This window comes from Talpa occidentalis, unplaced genomic scaffold (assembly GCF_014898055.3).
Source record: "Talpa occidentalis isolate TD23 unplaced genomic scaffold, MPIMG_talOcc4v2.1 talOcc4.7, whole genome shotgun sequence".
NCBI lineage: Eukaryota > Metazoa > Chordata > Mammalia > Eulipotyphla > Talpidae > Talpa > Talpa occidentalis.
Window position 1 is genome coordinate 118,064,594 of NW_023605083.1, and position 18,832 is coordinate 118,083,425.

The window sequence follows — 18,832 nt, forward strand, 5'->3', positions numbered from 1 at the left end:
CTGGGGCAGAGGCTTTCAGGTGAAGCAGGAGCTCTAGTCCTTTTGGTCCACCACCCCAGAAACAAGAACCAGGGAAAAGTTTGTGGGTGCCATGTGAGGCAGCATACAGTTGGCAGTGCTAACAAGTCAGAAGCCCACTTCCTGCCAGCTGGCAGAGTCTGGCAGTCACCTGCTCTCTCCAGCACCTTTTCTCCCAGACTGCAGCTGGGGGAGCATCCAATTTTCTCTGCCCTGTCCTACCTAGTAGGCCCTCCCTCCCCCAGGGCTGGGACTGAGTGGGGGGTGTTTGTGAGGACATCAGTGGAGGAAGAAGCCAACTCAGCCTCTCCCTCTCCTGAGGTGTGGGGGAGCAGCTGAGCCCAGAGGAACAGAAAAATAGGGGCATGTTTTGACCGTGCCAGTGGGGGTGCATCCACTCACTGACTTAGTGACAATCCACGTCCCCACTGGAGCTTCCCATTTTTCCCTGGCTCTACACCTGGGGAGGCAGGTAAGGCGTGGGGCTGAATAGGGAGATGAGGTTGGCCTCGCAGCTTCTGCCACAGAGCCTCAAAGTAAAAGCACCTGCTCTCTTGTTGAGTGAACAACTGGGGGCGCTGCTTATTCCCCACACCCCACCCTTCAATGACCCTTGCATGTCAGCAGTTCCCACATGCTTCGGCTGGCAACCTGTGGCAGAAACAAAGAAACAGACTCGGGAGGTGGCCGCAAAGGACACAATGGCGGTTTTATATGTGGCAAAATACTTCTAGGGGAGTACAGACAGACAGACAGACGGGGGGGCACAGGACATCAGACAGAGAGGAAGGTGGGCAGTGGTGTCTTCTAACTAGTAAGTGGAAGCTGCGCCCCACTCCCCAGGTGGGGGAGGGGGGAACAACATTGGCACAGGAGGTGGCGAGACAGGCATGAGGAGCCCACCCCTGAGGTGGGCAGCCGGGCAGGGCCCAGTCCTCGTTGGCACAATCGGCTCTCTCTGGCCCAGCTGGAGGCTGGGGAGGGGCAGGGCTGCTGGGCTATAGGAATGCTAGGCAGGACACTCCTGGTGGGAGTGGACATGGGTGAAGGACGGGATCACAAGAGGCAAATACAGAGCAGTAGCAGCAGCAGCAGCCAAGCCCCCCGGGGGAGACCAGAGGTCCCGAGGCAACCCCTGAGATGGTGCTCACCTCCTGGGCACCAACTCACAGTGCCTCTCCCCTGGGGCCTCAGGGTGAGAGTGAAGGAGCAGTTTTTTGGTTTCAAAATGAGGCGGCGGACCAGTGTTCGATGGGATCCACATCCAGGTGACAAGTAGATGGGGGCCTCAGAGGCAGAGGGTCTCCCTCTTCTGATGGCAGCAGGCAAGGGATGTTGGAAGCAAAGCTCATTCCTGGGGTAGGTGAAGGCTCAGGCATGGAGGTGGTGGGTGGGTAGCAGCGTCTGGGGGCACCCGCCTCAAGATTCTGGGCCCCAGGCCACTACGGCTGAAGTCTACCACTTCCTGTGTGGACCCCTCCCCTAGACAAGCTCCCCGCAGGGCACTCTGCTGTAGCTTTCACTTACCAGACAATGCTGCCAGGAAGTTGGGGAGAGGGGTGTGCATGGTGAGGGACCCTGGATCTGGGGATTGGGGAAGAGGGCCCTAATGGGAAATAGTCTGTGGTCTCCTGCAGGAAAAGGTCCCTATCGTCTCCAAATACTCCAGGTTGGGAAAAGAAAGGGCCACCCCATTTCAGACCCAGAATAGTATAGGAAGTGCACCTTTTCTCTGGGAGAATGAGGGGAGAGCCCTCTGAGGTGGGGAAAGGGGGACATAACCCCCATCCATCCATAGCAGTTAGCTAAAAACCCACAGCTGAGGCTTAAGGGAGCCCAGGAGCTGGGCTGCTACCCTCAAAGACCACATTGAGCAAAGGCATCTGGAAGGAGACAGCGCCCCCTGGAGGCAAGATGCAGCCCAGGCGGTGAGCCCCTCCGCCCCTCCTCTCTCTGGGCTTAGCCCTTCTGCCCACTGCGCGGCCCTTGGCTCTCAGCGGATGTAGACACCTCGCCCCCATCCCTCCAGCTCATTCTTGTTGCGCCCCAGAACTGGACCCCCACCCTCCGTGCAGTAGCGGGCCTTATTCCGGCCACGGTTCTGGTTGTCGGTCAGCTCCTCTTCATAGTCTTCTTCCTCATCCTCCCAGGAGCCCTGTCGAGCTGGTGGGGTGCTGCCCCCTGCAGGGTCTCCAAGCCCTGGCCCCTCTGAGGGGTCAGTCTCCATATCCACACACGAGTCTCCCAGCTCCGTGTAGGCAGAGTTTCGGTTGCCAGGGGTGTCGGCATCAAACGTGTCTTGGCGGGACAGTGCCCGCAGAGTGCCCGCCCGGCCTGGTGGGTGGCTGCTGGGGTAATGGCCTTGGGGCTGGCCCAGCTCCCCCGGGTACTCGTGCACTCTGGTGTGCTCCCCGGTGGCCCGTTCCAGCGACTGGTCCCCGGAAGCAAGGTAGGGTCCCTGGTTAGCAGACAGACGGCACACACCATGCAGATCAGGCAGGGGTGAGAGAAACACAACAAAGCAAGGCAGGTTAGTGACGGCACCAGGACACCCAGCCTGGCTGAAGGAGGAGGCTGCTGGCTCTAGGGGTTGCCTCTGGCAAGTGGCTCTATACCCCAGCCAGAGGACAGACCGCAGGGCCTTCGCTTTTCTATTGGGACAGAGGGCCCCCAACCTTCCTAAGATGAAGAGGCATGATGGCTCCTGGTACCCATAGAGAGCCCATGAAGTCAGTCATCACTTCCTCAACGCTCCTTATTAAGGCTGTCTTGGGGCAATCATCATTAGTAGCTCGTTAGTACTGGGTTAGTTGTTGCCCTAATTTTCCAAATATACTAAAGGTGGGGTTTCAGCTCAAGTTCACTAGCCCCAGCTCAACCCAGACCCTGATTACAGGTTTCCAGAACCCCCCTCTGCCCCGTCCCAACTCTCTAGTCAGAAGATAGTCTCTGCTGGGATTTCTCCCCTGCCTGCAGTAAAGACTCACAGCAGCAGGCTGGGAAAGGCTGATGGGTCTCCAAGCCCCACTGGAGACAGTGAGGTGGCCCAATGCCCTCATCAAATGCCACGTGAAGGTGAACTAAATAGCCACTGCACCACAAATGCTGCAAAGAGGCAGGGGTTCCGGTCCCACTCCCGCCACTTCAAACTGTGTGACTGAGCAAATGACTCCCCTCTCTGTCACCCAGTTTCTTTGCAGTGTGATGGGGACTGAACTAGAGAACGAATATCCCCTGGCCATCTGCAGTGGGGTAGGGAGGGCAGAGAAGCGTTTCAAGCGTCCCCAGGGCAGCACAGTGGAGACGAAAGGGAGGCCAAGTGCTAACTCCTGAGCAGAGGAAGGACGCCTTGTTTACATACTGAGCTTCATATAAGAGTCCGTGAATAAATGGGCTTGCTCGCGGAAAACAAATTTGAAAAGCAACATTCTAGAATGATTTTTTTTCCCTTAGAGTGATTTCATGGGTTTCTTCTGGCTCTAATCTAGAACCAAATACGTAATGGTATGATCTCAGAGATGGGCCATAGCTCCCAGGGGAGAAGGGAAAGTTTGGGTGGGGCACCCACAGGCCTTTCCTGGAATCAGCTTAACTGGGAGATTCTACATTCTGGGCTACTTCAGGACCCAAGGGTCTGGGGGAGGGGCAGTCTCTGGGCTTAATGGCCCCTGCTCTATTGCACTTAAAATGGGCTTGAAGTCCAGCAAATGAATACATCAGTCTTCCTCGTGTTTTCTCCCTAGTCACTTGTCTTATAAGATCCCCAGGCAGGCCTCATATCCAAAAGCCCCCAAGGCAGCAGCTCAGGGTGGCACCGCCAGTCAGCCCCAACCAACCCCATCAAAAACCACAGACACCAGAAGCTGCCGCTCACCACATTTTTTACAAAATAAAAGTTCCCCCCTTCCTTCCCCGTGTTCCCTGCTCTCCAGTTCCGAGCCCTGGGCTCAAGGGAGAAGGCAGGGCAGCTACATGGCGTGTTCCTGCTGCTGGGGCACTGCCCCATCCTGCTGCGAGGCCTCCAGCCCGCCCCAGAAGCTGAGGTTCCTCCTGAGGGAGGTGAGCACCTGTACCTGGAGGTTGGAGACGGGGGCAGGGCTGGCAGCCAGGGCTGCAGAAGCCATGGTGCGGTTCAGCAGCGGATTGGGTGGGGTGCTGCTGGGCGGGTGTGTGGCCTTCCAATAGGCTTCCAAGTACTCCGCCAAGTGCTCGCAGGCATCCTCCAATTGGTTCTCGTCCAGAATGATGTCAAACATTTCCTGTGGGGCGGGGTTAGGGGCGGGGTAGGGGTGAGTCAGGCGTGGCCTAAGGGGTGAGGGTGTGGCCTGGGTGCAATGGATGGAGCCAGGGGGTTGAAGGATGAAATTAAAGAGAGACCTGGATCACCAGAAAGGGGAGATGCTCAGATATATACATTGGCACCCAAAGAGCCCAACTCCCTCTTTCTAGATCTAACGCAACCACGGCTTGGAGGGGGCCCTAACTGCCCGTGGAGAAGTGGTGCTTCTGGGGTTTGAACCCAACCTCTGACACCGTCTAGCGCTCTTTCCCAGAACACTAGCCTGTACCTGCGTACCTGGCTCAGGTATGCCTGGTCACTCTGTGCCCCGTGAATATCGGAGGAAATCAGGAGGACCCAAATGCCCCCCCTTCCCCTTGGTCAGAGCACTCACAGGGGGACACTGCGCCAGCTTCTCCGAGGCCGCTATTTGGACATTGAGGTGTTTGGACTGAGACTTCCCTCGAGATTTGATGAGCCTCTGGAGTACCTGGTTTGGAAAGAAGAGGAGCTAGAGGGACCCCACGACATACCAAGCCGGAAAGGCAGGTCCTAGTTGGGGCCACTTTGGAGAGGCAACGTTGGTGAGGCGGGGGATTTCAGTGATTCCAGCCCCATCTCCTCTTCAGAAATGACCTCCTGTGTCCCTCCTCCACAATGTTCAGGCTCTCCTGGGTCTCATGCCAGGCTCTCCTGGAAGCTCTCTCATCAGAGGCTGTATGAAGGGCAGTGATTCTCCTTGCCAACCCCTGGCCTTGTTTAAAGGCTCATTCTCCAAGCCAACTTCCCCTCCACATTAACAACAGCCACACTCTGGGACACGTGCTATATGCTGTGATTTTCACACAAGCCATTGACTTAGTCTTGCCCATAATCCCATTAGTAGCTACTATTATCATTCTCATCTCAATTATAATGATAATGATAATAATGACTAAAACACAGAGACACGACTTTAACTAAGAGATCAAAGCGAACATCACCCGCGGTGTAACAAACTCACGACACATGCTTCCTGATGCTGGGCACTCACCAGGACACATTGCTTTGGTGAAATTCCTACCAAGAATGTAAGATCCAAATCTAGCCGTAAGGAGACATCAGACAAATGCAAACTGAGTAACAGTCTAGAAAATAAGAGCTCTGTACTCCTCAAAAATGTTCATGTCATGAAAAACCGAGAAAGGCTGAGGAACTATTCCAGCTTAAATGACAACTCAATGTAACACATGATCCTGGATTGGTTCCTGGGTGGAGGGGGAAGCTGCCAATAAAGGATGTAATTGGGACAATTGGTAAAAGCTGTACATGGAATGATTTTAGATAACATTCCTTGAATTGGAAAATTGTACTATGGTTATGTAAGTTAATGTCCCTGGTCTTAAAAAATACTTGTTTAAAAAAAAATACTTTGTTGAAGTATACAGGGGTAAAAGCATACAATATCTATAACTTATCTCAAATCGTTTGGGGGGAAAAATATGTGTGTATGTATTTTTGTGTGAGATGTACATGGACATACTTACACACTGACATAAAAATAGATAGTAAATGTGATATGTTCAAAATTAGTGAAACTGGAAATTATTGAATTTTATACTTTAGATGACTTGAATGAAATAACTCAATGAAGGTGTTAAAATGAGTGAATCTAGGGCCTCCCTGGTGGTGCAATGGGTTAAGCACAGCACTATGAAGCTGTCCACAGACTCTGCAGCACGAGTTTGAGCCCTGACCTGCCAGGGAGCAAACCACATGGCAATGCAGACCTTTCCTGTCTCGCCCGCTGCTCCCCTCAGCAGTGTATTTCAGTCAGTCCGCCTGTTCTGCTCCCCACTCTGTCTCTGGTGAATCCTCTCACCTCCCGCACCTCTGGCCTGTACCCCAGCTCTTGTATGCATAAATAAATAAATCTAAAAAAAAAAAAAAATGAGTGAGTCTGAGTGAAGAGCTTGTACTATTCTTCAGCCCATTTGAAATGATTCCAAAATAAAAATCTTCTAAAAATTAGTGAAGGGATGTAGTGCTTAGTAGCTATGAGGCACTTTGCATGATTAATTAATTTCATCTTTACAACCGCCATTTGTAAATGAGAAAACTGGAGCACAGTGAATTCACTATCAGAGGAACCTGGAGCTGGGAAGTGGCATCTGGCTCTAGACTCCCCACCTTAAGCTCAGTCTCATCCATGGGGAAACGGAAGTATGTTACTTTCTAGTGTAAGTGTTTTTGCATCCATTGTTTCATTTGATCCTTTCAAAAACCCTAGTACCTAAGCCCCATCATCTCCTTCACACTTGTGAGAAACTTGGCCTGAGAGGTGCCAGCCCAGGGTGCCAGCCCACGGGTGGATCATGAGGGAGCAGTCACCACCACTGGCTGCATCATAACTCAGACACTGGGCTCTTCATATTGTAACTTCCAGTCTTCTATACAATCATACAGTCTTCTATACAATAATCCCCATTTTTTAGGTGCAGAAATTGAGGCTCAGAAACTAAATAATGCTCTTCCCCCAAGGGCCCAAGTCCAAAAAAAAAAAAAAAAAAACCCAACAAAATTTAATTAACTGATTAATAAGCAACAAGAGCTAAGATCTGAAGCCTGTGCTGTCTTCTAACTTCAAATCTTTCACCTAAACTCACTCTCCATGTTTGTCGAGCCCCCACTGGTGTCTGAGGGAAAGCTAGCTGTGCTGCAACACAACAACAAGTACATCGGCCTTCCTCCTGACTCCATCCCTACAAGGTGCGAATGAGGACGGTGCAGCAAAATGGGCTAAAATCAAGACAGGAAAGACCTTCCAACTGCCAAGTAGCTGGGTGACTCTGGGACAAAAAGCAGAGAATTCTTTCAGTTTTCTAGACCAAGGATGAGAGGCCAACCAGATAGGAGGCGGGACTGGCCAGGTGACCCTCATAATGAAGATGAGGCCCATTATACCCATACTTTGCTGAGTGCCCCGCACTCCTATTAGGCTGTGTCTTTACCATTTGATGGAGTTTCACAGAGAAGAGAACTAGGGTTCAGGGAGACACGGTTAGTAAGTAGTAGCTGGAATTTAATCGCAGGCAGCACGACTCCAGACCACTCCTGTCTCCTCCGAGTCAGGCTCCTGCACCCACCTTTGGAGAAGTGATCTTGATGTAAACAATGATGGGAGCCAGTGAGGTCTTGGACAGTTGGGCCGGGTGGTTGATGGTGTCAGCATCCAGGGCAACCAGCTGAAGGGTCCGGGCCAGCTCGAAGATCCGCTCAATTTCACTCTGTACCTCAGCTAGGAGACATGGGCCATGGGGATGTCAGGGTACCCCTGGAGGCAGTGGGCTGAGAGAGCACATCTGGAGAAGCTTCCCCCACTGTCCCCTCCCACGGCTTGCCCTGGTGGACAGAGAATGGCTTGAAGGGGGCGGGCTTACCCAGGCTGGAGCGTGTGTTGGAGCGCTCGATGATGATGTGTTTGCTGGGGTTGTTGAGGACCGAGCGCTTGGCCAGGGAAATGTCTGCGGTCACGCGAGTAATAGAGATCCTGGAGGGTGGGGCCAGGGGGTGGTGGGGGTCAGGGGAGGCTGGAGTGTCCTATTCACTCTCCAGGCCTCTACTAATCCCTCAGTCTAAGAGCACCCCAGGATTAGAATATAATCATCTTGCCCACGCCCCTACCCACACCAGCAGAGAACCACAGGACAGGGAGCCAGCTCCCAGGGCCTTACCTCCCATCAAACCGATGCTTCAAAAAGTCAAATAAAGCTTTCTGCATCATGTCTGTAACCTGAAGCGGGTAGGGAGGGAAGTCATGTGTTTAGAGCTACTCAGGGGTGTGGGTTGCTGGGGGATTATACTCTCAAGTTCTATTTTCTTCTAAATTCCCAAATGAATGGGCCCTTAGGGGGTAGGGCAGTTCCTTCTGGGTCTGAGGGGCCTCTGAGGGGGTCCCTGGTTCCAAAGGTCTTTCTAGGTGATATCGCTGGGAGGATTTTTCTGGCAGTTTGGGGACTAGGGGGTCTGGACCCTTCTGTATAGTCTCCCTGTGGGTCTGAGGGGATTCTCTGAAGCTCTGTCACCCTCTAGGGAGGACACTCCAGGAACCTGGGCTTTCTGGGGGATCTCTCTGGGATCTTTCTATGGAATCTCTCTGGAGGGCTGGACCCCTCTGGATCACTTCCCTCTAGGGGCTCCTACCTCATAGCCCTTGAGCGACGGTCCCACCAGGATGATGGGCCTCATGGAAGGCACCACGTCATAGGGGGGCACATGCTCTGTCTGGGGGGAAGCAGGGAGGGGAAACCCCAGAGTGGAGATGGCATTAGCCCCTCTCCCCCAGCCTCCCCCATGCATCCTTTCCTCCCCCTGGTCCCAAAACCCAAATGTGGGGATAGGGTGGGGGTTGGGAGGGATGGCCAGGGAGAACAGGAAGGGTGGGGAAAATGGGGGGCAGAGATGGGAGTGGGTGTTAGAAGGTCCCCCTAGCTCATCCCAGGGGATGGGGAGGGGGACACAGAAAGCTGTGATACTCACCGACTTCTGCTTCTGTTTGGCTGGATCCAGAGATTGCCAAGAGGGGGGAGGAGGAGGAGAAAGGGGCGGGTACCCAGGCAGGGGCAAAGGGTAAGGAAGGAGCCAGGACAAGAGAGGAAGGGAGAGCGGCAGACGAGGAGAGATAACAGCATGCGTGTTAGTGACAGACAGAGCCAGAGAAGGGGAGGGGACCCCGTGCCTGATAGGGCTGGGAGCAGGACTGACATCAGTCAATAGTCTTAGCAATGTTCAGACACACCCTGCCCCATTGCTGGGTCTTGGAAATGAGCTGGGAAGGGTGACAGCTCCTAATTTGGTGCCCAACTCCTGCCCCCCAGTGCAGTGCATGCCAACTTGCCCATTTAAGGGCTTTCATAACTGTCCTACTGTGTGGCCAGTAGACCCCACATGCCCACTCGAAAAGGGCAAAGAAGGGTCCCCATTCCGCTCTCCCCTTCACTTGCAGGGGTGGGGGCAAGGGGAATATTTCAAAGTAGTGACTGAAAAGGTCAGGTTTTGTTACCAGCATCCTTGCTTAGGGGGGCACTGGGGAAACTTCCAAGGGAGGGGTGCTCTGATTGTCAGAACCATCCCCTTTTGGGGAGTGGGCCAGGGCAGGGGTACAGATGAAGATGAATGTGCCTGTTCTCAATGCATCCTGCCTACCCCTCCAGCCCCCTCAGCAGGAAGCCCTGATCCCCCGCAGAATCAGTCTGGAACCACATGTGAAACCATTCCAGCACCCCCCTCCCCAAAGAGCTGGGCCCTACAGACCCCTCCCCATCTAGCCCAGCAAGAATTACCTTCTTGAAGAAGGGGATGCGTTTGCCCTGGGGCGGCGGGGTGGTGACACTGCTAACACTAGTCTTGGCAGAGCTGCTCTGCTCCCCCAGCTCTGCCTCCTCGTCCTCTAACTCTAGGGGGTCTAGTTCAAATGCAAAGTTAGTCATTTCGTTACCTGGACCAGAGAGTCAGGAGAGAGGGGAGAGGGAGGCCGAGGTGGGGAGAAGGAGTAAAATGGACATGGAGACACAAATACAGAACGCAGGGATGGGATGGGAAAAAAAGAAAGAAGAAGAGGTGAATGGAACAGGACTGGGAGAAATGAATGGGGGGTGGGGAGGGGGTCAGGCAGAGAGATGGAGCTACCAAAGAAATGGGAAGGAGAGACATGAGAGGATGGGCGCTGATGGCCCAGCTTGTGGGGTATCCTACTCTTCGTGGAGGGGGTACCACTGGATGTATTTGGAGGTCTCAGGATTGGGGTATCCCTTACTGCAGGGAAAGGAGGGGACAGGCAGTGGGGAGACCACCCCACCCGAGAGTCCCTCCTCACTCCCTGGGAAGGCAGCAGCTCTTACCACTGGCAGGGGGCGTGGGGCGGCGGGTGCCAGTCACCACGTCTCCCAGACTGGAGCTGGAATTGTCACCTGATTTGCTGTGTGGGCAGAGAGGCAAATGGAGCTGTGAGCAAGGGGTGGGCGTGAGGGTGGGAATCTTGTTCTCTCACAAGCTGCCCACCCTGCCCACTCCCCTCCATTCTCCTGCCCCCTGCTGATGCCACAGGGACTTAGTGCCCTGGGGCAAAGGGGTGACTCCTGAAGCCCCACCCCAGCCAGACACCTGGAGCTGAGGCGATTCTGGCGCAGCTTCTGTTCCTGCAGCAGGCGAAGACTGTCCAGTTTGACGGGGCTGGGGATGAAGCCAACCTCACAGCCCTCCTTCACCAGCCGCCCGATCCACCAGTCGTTGTTGTACTTCTGCAAACAGCAGAAGGTAGGGTGGGAGACACCAAGGGGGAGATTGGAAGTGCAAGTCAGCGGCCAACCTCCAGGCATCATCATCACCGTGGACTTGCCCACCACAGCCAGGTGATAGCATCCCACAGACCCCACCCCTGCTCCAGTCTCTGAGCGCAGCCCCCAATTTTCAGGACTACTCCAGAACCAGCATTATCTTAAGCCATGGACCTCCCATCCCCAGCACACCCCTGCTCTGAGACTCTTTCCTCCCCTCCTGTGCCGACCCTACCCTGGAAAGTTGTAAATGCTTGTGCCTGGCACGTTGCCACTCCACTTACAGACCCTGTCACAAACTCTTCCAACAACCTGTGACCTAGGCATTACACCCTCTGTCTTTTTTTTTTTTTTTTTAATTTATTTATTTATACAAGCACTGGGTACAGTCAGAAGCACGGGAGAGTGAGAGAATTCACCAGAGCCAGAGCGGGGAACAGAACAGGCAGACTGACGAAATACACTGCTTAGGGGAGCAGTGGGGCATGGCAGGAGCAGTCTATCGGGCCATGTGGGACCCTCGCCGGTGGCCGGGGATCGAACCGGCGCTGCAGAGGCTGTGGGCAATTTCGCAGACCAGCACTCAACGCTGCGCCACCAGGGGAGGCCCATTACACCCTCTTTCACCAATTAAAAACTAGAGGCTCAGAGAGATGGAGAGATTTGTTTATGGTCACACAGCCAACTCAGCCCAGCTCTGCTCGGCTCAGAAATTGTTTTCCACTAGACCTCCAGGTACCCCTCTGCTGACACCCACTCCTCTGCCTCCCTCCAGATGCCCAGCACTGTCCCCACCTCTTTGATGTGCAGGAAGTCCTTGGGCTCGAAGGTGATGGCCACTCCATGAACTGGCACCTCATCCCCTGGAGACGGGTTGTAGCCGACATTTGTCCGCACAGCAAATGCCACCGGCTTGGTCTAGAGAAGTGCACCCAGAAAATAAACCACAGTGTGACACACGACTGCCTGAGCGGGGAGGTGAGAATGTGGACATCTGGTTTGCAAATTGTTCATTAAAATGTGCACTGAATTGTTTCTGTAGTTTTTTTATATATATGTTGAATTACATCATTAAAAAAAGAGAAAGCAAAAAATAGAATTCAGGCTTCTCAGGTAGGGGGAGGGCATTAGGGAAGAAGTATCAGTGGTGGGTGAATCCAAAATAAGACCCTGTAGGAATAACAATGACAGCAGCCAGGTACCGAGTTAGATGTGCTTCACGTGTTAGCTCACGTGTTTCTCACAAAACCCTATGAAGTTCAATACTATTATTATCTTCATTTTAATGGACGAGAAGACTAAAGTTCAGAAAGGCTAAGTGACTTTTCTAAGATCACTCAGCTAATAAGAATTACCCCAGGAAGTGTGATTTCAGAAAGAAGTGGAAATTTTTAGCACTTCCAATGCTATATGAGGAAGCAGGTATTAGAGCCCATATTTTACAGGAAAATGCTATAAAATATTAAATGCTCATATTTTATTGGAAAAACAAAGGCCCAGGGGCAAAGACCTAGGAAGTGGCTGGGCCAAGACTTGACCCTGGGTCCACTCAGTCTTTCTCTAACATCTGGGGGTGGGGGCAATAATGCCAGGAGAGCCCCTCCTGTCTTTCTCACCTTGGCTTTCTCGAGCTGGGCTAATGCCTGGCGCTCTGCCTCCTTCCTTAAGGCTTCCCGGTCCTCCTCCAGAGACACGTCAGAGTCTGACGGACGGCTGGTGTAGGATTCCGCTGAGCCCTGAAGACAGAGAGAGGCCACTGCCTCCTCAGTTCTGGGCCCGGAAGGCACCGAGGTTCCACCTATCACAGGTGCTTCAGTCCCAGCCCGCGTGCCAGAGGGTGTATTAGATTGGAGGAACAGGGACTGAGGCTTCGGACCCTGGAAAGAGAGTGGCCCCAGAAAGGTGACAGAGGCAAGCGAGGGAGTTAGGCTAAGGCAGGTCCAAGGACAGCTGCTTGGAGCCTAGGGAGTGTGGGAACCTGATAGGGCTGAGCGCAGAGGAGGAGTGCCAGGTGACAAGTCTCCACTCCAGACTCCTCCATCCCTCCTCTGGCCCCAGTGCTGGCCGAGGGAGACACAGCAGAGGCCCTTCTTGGGACTGCAGCCACCAGCTCAGGCCCGAGCTCACTACAGTGCTGGCAGTGAGCAGCCTGTGGGGCATGATGGAACCACCAAAAATTTTGCTATCTTCTGCTTAAGGCTGAGGACAATAAAAATCCTACCTCCTCTGTCAGAGTCAGGAGACTCTCAGCCCTCAGACACTCATAAGATACAAAAGAGAAACCAAGGTTCCTGGGATGGTGCAGGCAGAAGAGGCAAGTGACGGGGCAGGCCTTCCCCAATACTAGGCCGCTGGCGGCCAGGGTTAAAGCAGCCTCATGAGTTCTGACTGTGCCAGGAAGCTGGCTTTGACCACAATGACCATCCCAGGGCACGAGGAACTCCTCTGGGGACAGAGGTACAGGAGTAAAGACTCGCACAGCCTGTCCAGACCTAGAAGCGAATGACAAGCTTATTCAAGGGTATGTGCACGTGCCACTGCAAGGATTTCTAGGAAGGTGTGTCTAGGCTATGCGCTGGATGTGCACACCTGAGCACATTCAGGGGGATGCCCCAGGTGACCCTGAGGTTGAGTGGCACATGAGGGCAAGAGCCAGGCAGCGTGGATGTGTGACCGCGCGGCAGTGGCATGGCTACGAGGGGCAGGCAGCAGCATGGGGGAAGAGCAGCACTGCAGAGATGTGAGGGTGCTTTCCTGAGGGCATGGAAGAGTCACTTGGCCGAGACTGCCCACGAGCTACATATAGCGAGACCCTGGGAAAGAGAGAAGACAAAGTCCCACCTGCCCCCCGAGGACCCTGACCATTAGCCAATGCAGTTGTCCATCCCTTTCCCAGCCAAATCCTGAAAATGGGAGGAAAGGAAAGAGGAGGAAGGGGTCACTAATAGAAGCTGGAAAAGAGACACCAAAGAGGAAGAGTGAAGACCAGCTAATGCGCCACTCTCCACCCCACCTCACGGGGCACTCAGAGTCAGGGAGACAGACGCCCGGGAAAACCGACCCAGAGTGGCAGAGGTACTCAGGAACCCCAGCGCACACATGCACATGTCCCCGGACATGTCAGAAATGACGGGAACCAGGGAAACAGCGAGGAGGCAGGCAAGGAGATACGCTAGAGTGAAGGCCCCCCTACCAGCTTTCCACCCCCCCATCCCGCCCCCTCCCCAGCTCACCACCACGAGGGTCCGGCTGGGCGCCTCCATCCCGGAGCCCTTAGAGCCTGGCCCTGCTGGCCTAGGGGTGGCCCAAACTGTCCGTTCCCCCAGGGGGCTCAGATTACAAGCAGAGTTGCTACATGTGCAAACTGCTAGAGTATATTTAGCTCAGAGATGTGGCAAGGACTAATGCCCCCCCGCTCCACACCCCGCCAACTACTGGGGAGCTGAGAGGAAAGAGAACTATAGGCTGGGGTCTGCCCCCCCTGGTGGGCACACAGTCAGGGGGCTATTCTGTTTTTCTTCCCAGCTCTGACCCAGCCCAGTCATGCAACAGGAGGGATGAGGGCGAGGCTGAACAAAGGGCTTCCTGTCTGTGTTTAGGGGGACACTGGGAACAGAAGAATAAAAAAGAAGGACCTTCCTCTAATAAGGTGTGGATCTGCCTTAGCTCCTCCCTCTCTCTCCTGCCCAAGAAGGCTGACATGGCAGGGAGAGGGGCTTCGCCTCCCTATCGTCCTCTGCCCTCACATACCCAGCCCTTGTCCTCCTCTCTAATGTACTCCTCTTCCTTGTCTTATCCCAAGTCCCTCTCGCCATTTTTGGGTACCAGGCTTTGTTGAGATGCTCCGTTTCCATGGCAACCACCTGCCTCTCTCTCTGACTCTCCCTGAACCTGAGACGGCCTGGGGTTGAGTGTTAGAACAGAGATGAGAATGACATCTTCCTCGCTGTGCACTGACGACCCCAGAAAGCTATTCTGTGATCCCCCTCCAGTCAGGGGTGCTGGGCTAAAGGTCCCTCAGATCAACTCCCTCCTGTCTCTACTCCAACTCCCTCAACACACCTTTTCTCTGCATATTAAACAACAGTCATATCTGGAGATGAGGAGGACGTGTTCCTGACCCACACCTAACCAGGGGTCCAGGACTCAAATGTCCTGACTCCTCTTTTCTTAAGACCTGCCTCTACCCCCATGCTGTCACAGATTCTGGGGGAGAGCGTGGAAGCAGACAGCCGGCAGGGGGAGTGGGTGACAGCCCCAAGCAAACTAGGAGGCAGGCCAAGCTGTCCCTGAATGAGATGACGCAGGCAGGCAGGCAGGCAGGCAGGCAGGCAGGCAGGCAGGCAGGGGCTGGTGCCTGGTGCTGGGGGAGGGCCTGGGTGGGGGCGGGAGCTGAGGGAGAGATGCAGCTGACAGTACATGCAGGAGAGGTCATGGGGTGTCAGAGTGATGGGGTGGTTCCAGGCAGGTGACAAATGACATGGGGGAGGGTTCCTGGGGAAAGCCTCAGGCCCAGCTCACCAATGCTAGTCTCCACCAACCAGCCACCTCCCTCCTCTTTCCAGCCCCCCCATTACCTGGCGGACAAAGCTGTTGGACGTTGTATCTGAGGACGTGCTCCCATCTGACCGTTTGAACCGCCCTTTCCTCTTGCTGTATTTGCCCTGGAGAAGCCATGAATGGACAAGAGCAGAATCAGAAAGGACCTTTCCCCCATCATCACCCCATCAGGCCCAGGGCTATAGCCAAGCCTTGGAAATTTCATTCCCTGATGTGAACAGACCCCCCCCCTCCATCTCAGATGGTACAGGCGAAGGGAGGGAGGGCCCAGACCACATGGGGTGGGGGATAGTGGGAGAGAGCCCCAGGAAACCCCCAAATCAAGCCAGAGGGGCTGGGAAGGGGGCGGCACTGAAAGCTGGAGGCTCATTAGGCAGCAAAGATAATTAAGAAGCTGGGCAGGCTGCAGAGGCCTGGGGGAAGGGAGAGGCTGCCTGCAGTGCTGGGGGGCGGAGAGAGCCAGGGAAAGTGCCCCTCCCTCTCCCCCTCAGATGGAGCTGAGTGTGCCAGTGGCACCCAGGGAGAAGAGGAATCACCAACCCTCGGCCCGCTTTCCTTCTGCCCTGAGCCCAACTCTTGCCTTCGTTTTTCACAAAGTGGGGAGAGGATTGGCAGCTCTCAACAACTGGAGACCCCAAACTAGATTTCTGGGAAGAAGGGGAGCATGGAATTGTATTTGGAAAGTAAACATGTAAACTCAACTCCAACCCCAGCACAATGCCAAGCATTTAGCTATGCCTGTCATTCCCCAGGAGCCTCTCCTCACAATCACAGTGGTCACACCGCTCCCCAAAGGGGCAAGTGAGATCAAGCATCCACACTCTAAATCCCCAGCAGCCACTACCCAGGCCTTGTGTCCCCATGGTATCCACCAGGTTGTGTTTCTCTAGATGTCCCTTGCCCAGCCCCAAGATGAGCCCAGGACACAGTCCCACAGGTCCCTGGGGCAGGCTGGCTCAGTCTCACTGGCCAGGTTCATTCTTTGGGTGGAATGGACACAGCTTGACCTCTCAGTGACTCACGTTCAGGTATTTCCAGGCCACCTATAAGGGGGCTTCTTGGCCCTTCCCAACTCACATCTACACGCTGGCCCCAGGCCAGTCCACTATAGGAAGGGCCCATTGAGGATTCAGGCCCTCCAAGGCCCTGCGCCCAGCTTCCATCCTAGAGTTTCTTGGCCAAAGACGCTACATAAACCACGGCAGGACCAGAGGCTCTGGCTCCTAGGCCTCAGCACAAGCAGAAGGATAGGCAGATGGGACAGAAGGGTACCTAGGAACCCTTTGAGAATCCTTCCCTCTTCCCCTCCTCTCAAACCAGAGACATATATTCAACCTCTAGGACAGAGGGTCCCTATGAACTTAAGAGGGTGCTCCAGCGGAGCCCCAGACTCTCTTTCACAACACCACCACCTCCCCAGGCTGGGAAAAGGGAGTGGCACCCAGAGAGACAAGGGACAGCTGAAAGGAAGGCCCCAGTCAGCTGCCTCCCAGACTCCAAGGGGCCTGGGGTGAAGAAGGGAGGTATTTTTAGGTCTGACCTGACCCCCTACATGCCCATCAACCACATTATGATGATGGTCACAGTTGCTCCAGGCTGGCCACAGCAAGAAAAGACTTAATGCTATCCCAGCCTTGAGGTGCTGCTGGATTGGAGGACATGTCCCAGAGAAACCCCCTGGCACCTCCATCCCAGACTCGGCTGGTGGCTGGTCGCTGGTCACATCCACCACACCCAAGAACGTCCCTCTGGAGAGTAACCCAGGGGAATCCAGGAAAAGTGTGCATGGGGGTGGGGCAGCGGACCCCTCCCCAGGTACCACAGCTTCTCCCCGCCAGGAGAAAAGTTGGCATCCATCCAACTTGCCAAACTTCGAAGCCTTGGGGGGTGGGGGGAAGGGAGATAAGGGGGAAAGAGGAGTTGGTCCAATATTGGGGTGGAAGGGAGGTGGCTGGGATGTGGACCTGACCTGGAGCCGATCCCTTCCCCGACTTCGGCCCCTTCTCCACCCTGGAGGGTTAGCGTCTGGCTCCGAAGGCCTGCTGGCACCGCCCTCCAACCATCGCCTCGGCCATGTCCCAGTGCCACCCCCGCCCCACCCACACCCGCCGGGGCCCCTTGAGCGTGCTCTGCGTCGCCCTTTTGCTGGTTCTCTACCCTCCCTCAACCCCGGTTCTCCCGTCTGTACCTCCACTCTCAACCCCCCGGAGCCGGCACCCGAGCAGCAGAGACCCTGACGCGGGGGAGACTAGGAACGAGAGAGACAGGCGACCCGCCGCCCCCTCCCCGCTCCGCAGCACCGCAACCAACTCTGGGCCAAGCGCCCATCAATCATCAACCGGTAGGGAACGGGGGGCTGCAGGCGCCCCTCGCCCCTCGGCGCCGGGCATATAACCCCTTCCTCCCCGAAGCCCCTCAAGGCGACCCCAACAAGGCGCGCGGGGGAGCCCCCTCCCCCCTCTGGCCCGCCAGCACGCCTCACCTGCGGGCTGGGGTCGAAGACCTCCATGGGGATCTCCTGGGAGGGTGGGTAAGGACCCCGGGACATGCCGGTCTTCTGGACCATGGAGAGGAGCCCCCCCTCCGGCCGCCGGCCCGGCCCAGCCGGGCGCCCTCAGCGCATGAGAGACCGTCGGACCCGAGCGCAGCGCAGCGCCGCCGGCGCCCGGCCCAGCCGCCCGGCCCGGTCTTCCGAGGCCCCCTCGCCGCCTTCCCTCCCTCCTCGGGCTCGCTCCTCTGCCGCCGCCGCCTCCGCCCCGGAGGACTCAGCATCTCCCCCCGCCCCCCCGTCCCCCCGCCCCTCCCTCCGCCCCGCGGCCCCGCCCCCCGCAGCCCCTCCGCCGGCTCCGCGCAGACAATGGGAGGGCGGCTGGCGCGGGCACGCCCCTCCCGGCTCTCCCCGGGGCGCGCCGGCCTGCGCCTGGCCTCGGGCGAGGGCGGAGGGGGAGGGGCGCAGGGCGAATGGGGAGTAGAGACAGCCGGGGCTAGGGTTGGGGGTGCAGTGTACCCGTGGGTGCCAGTGCTGATGGAAGTGAACCGTGGACTGGCAGAGCTGGCACTGGCACTGCCTCTCTCCCTTCGTCCCAAACCGCTCGTCTTAGTGGGTCTCCCTATTCCACTCCTGCTTGGGCCACCAGAACTTCCTGCACCCGGACATCCTGGGAGGCCCGTCTCCCCGGTGTGGGCCCAGGCTGCCTGGAGCAAACAGAGGCCTCTCCCCCTCCGACCTGGTGTTGCTGCCTGCTTGGAGGGAGAGGGTATTCAGAGACAGTCCCGAAAGAGACAGCAACAAGAAAGACCTGGGAGTCCTTCTAACCTAGTCGCTAGTATCCCGCCAGGAGTGGCGCTGGGTCCCTATTCCTTGGAAAAGAGAGAAAAGAGGAAGAAACAGAGCAAAGAGAAGAAAACTGGCTAAAAGCAGATCTAATGACCTTTGACCCAGATTTGTGCCCCCCCCATTCTTGATTTGGGGGCAAATATCCAAGACCTGGACACCCCCCTCCCATGACTGTAGAGAGAAAAGTTCTGAGTAGGGGTTTCTGGTTAAGAGAAGTTGGTGCCCATTTGACAAAGGCTCTCTGGTTGTGTGACCCTGAACAAATGACTCCACCTCTGTACAGTGGGATCACCTGTACTCTTTGTCACCTGGTATTATTGGGAG

The 18,832-nt window shown here is 55.5% G+C and overlaps 1 protein-coding gene across 2 annotated transcripts; it reads right to left on the reverse strand.

Moving 5' to 3' along the window:
* Positions 1–689: 689 nt before the first annotated feature.
* CACNB1 (calcium voltage-gated channel auxiliary subunit beta 1) lies at positions 690–17,945 on the reverse strand. 2 transcript variants are annotated; one of them, XM_037491806.2, is made up of 14 exons: positions 17,654–17,945; positions 15,189–15,275; positions 12,228–12,347; positions 11,407–11,529; positions 10,439–10,575; positions 10,177–10,253; positions 8,816–8,835; positions 8,480–8,560; positions 8,011–8,069; positions 7,717–7,826; positions 7,423–7,574; positions 4,692–4,787; positions 4,092–4,277; positions 690–2,476 (listed from the first exon to the last, which is right to left on the reverse strand). In XM_037491806.2, exons 1-14 carry the CDS (start codon positions 17,735–17,737, stop codon positions 2,012–2,014), a joined length of 1,797 nt encoding a protein of 598 aa, XP_037347703.1. In that variant the 5' UTR covers positions 17,738–17,945; the 3' UTR covers positions 690–2,011. The 2 variants fall into 2 exon arrangements, with proteins under 2 accessions (XP_037347703.1, XP_037347705.1); XM_037491808.2 differs by lacking the exons at positions 690–2,476; positions 8,816–8,835 and adding an exon at positions 9,619–9,773 and having other exon boundaries at positions 3,883–4,277; positions 17,654–17,795.
* Between the last annotated feature and the right edge of the window lie 887 nt (positions 17,946–18,832).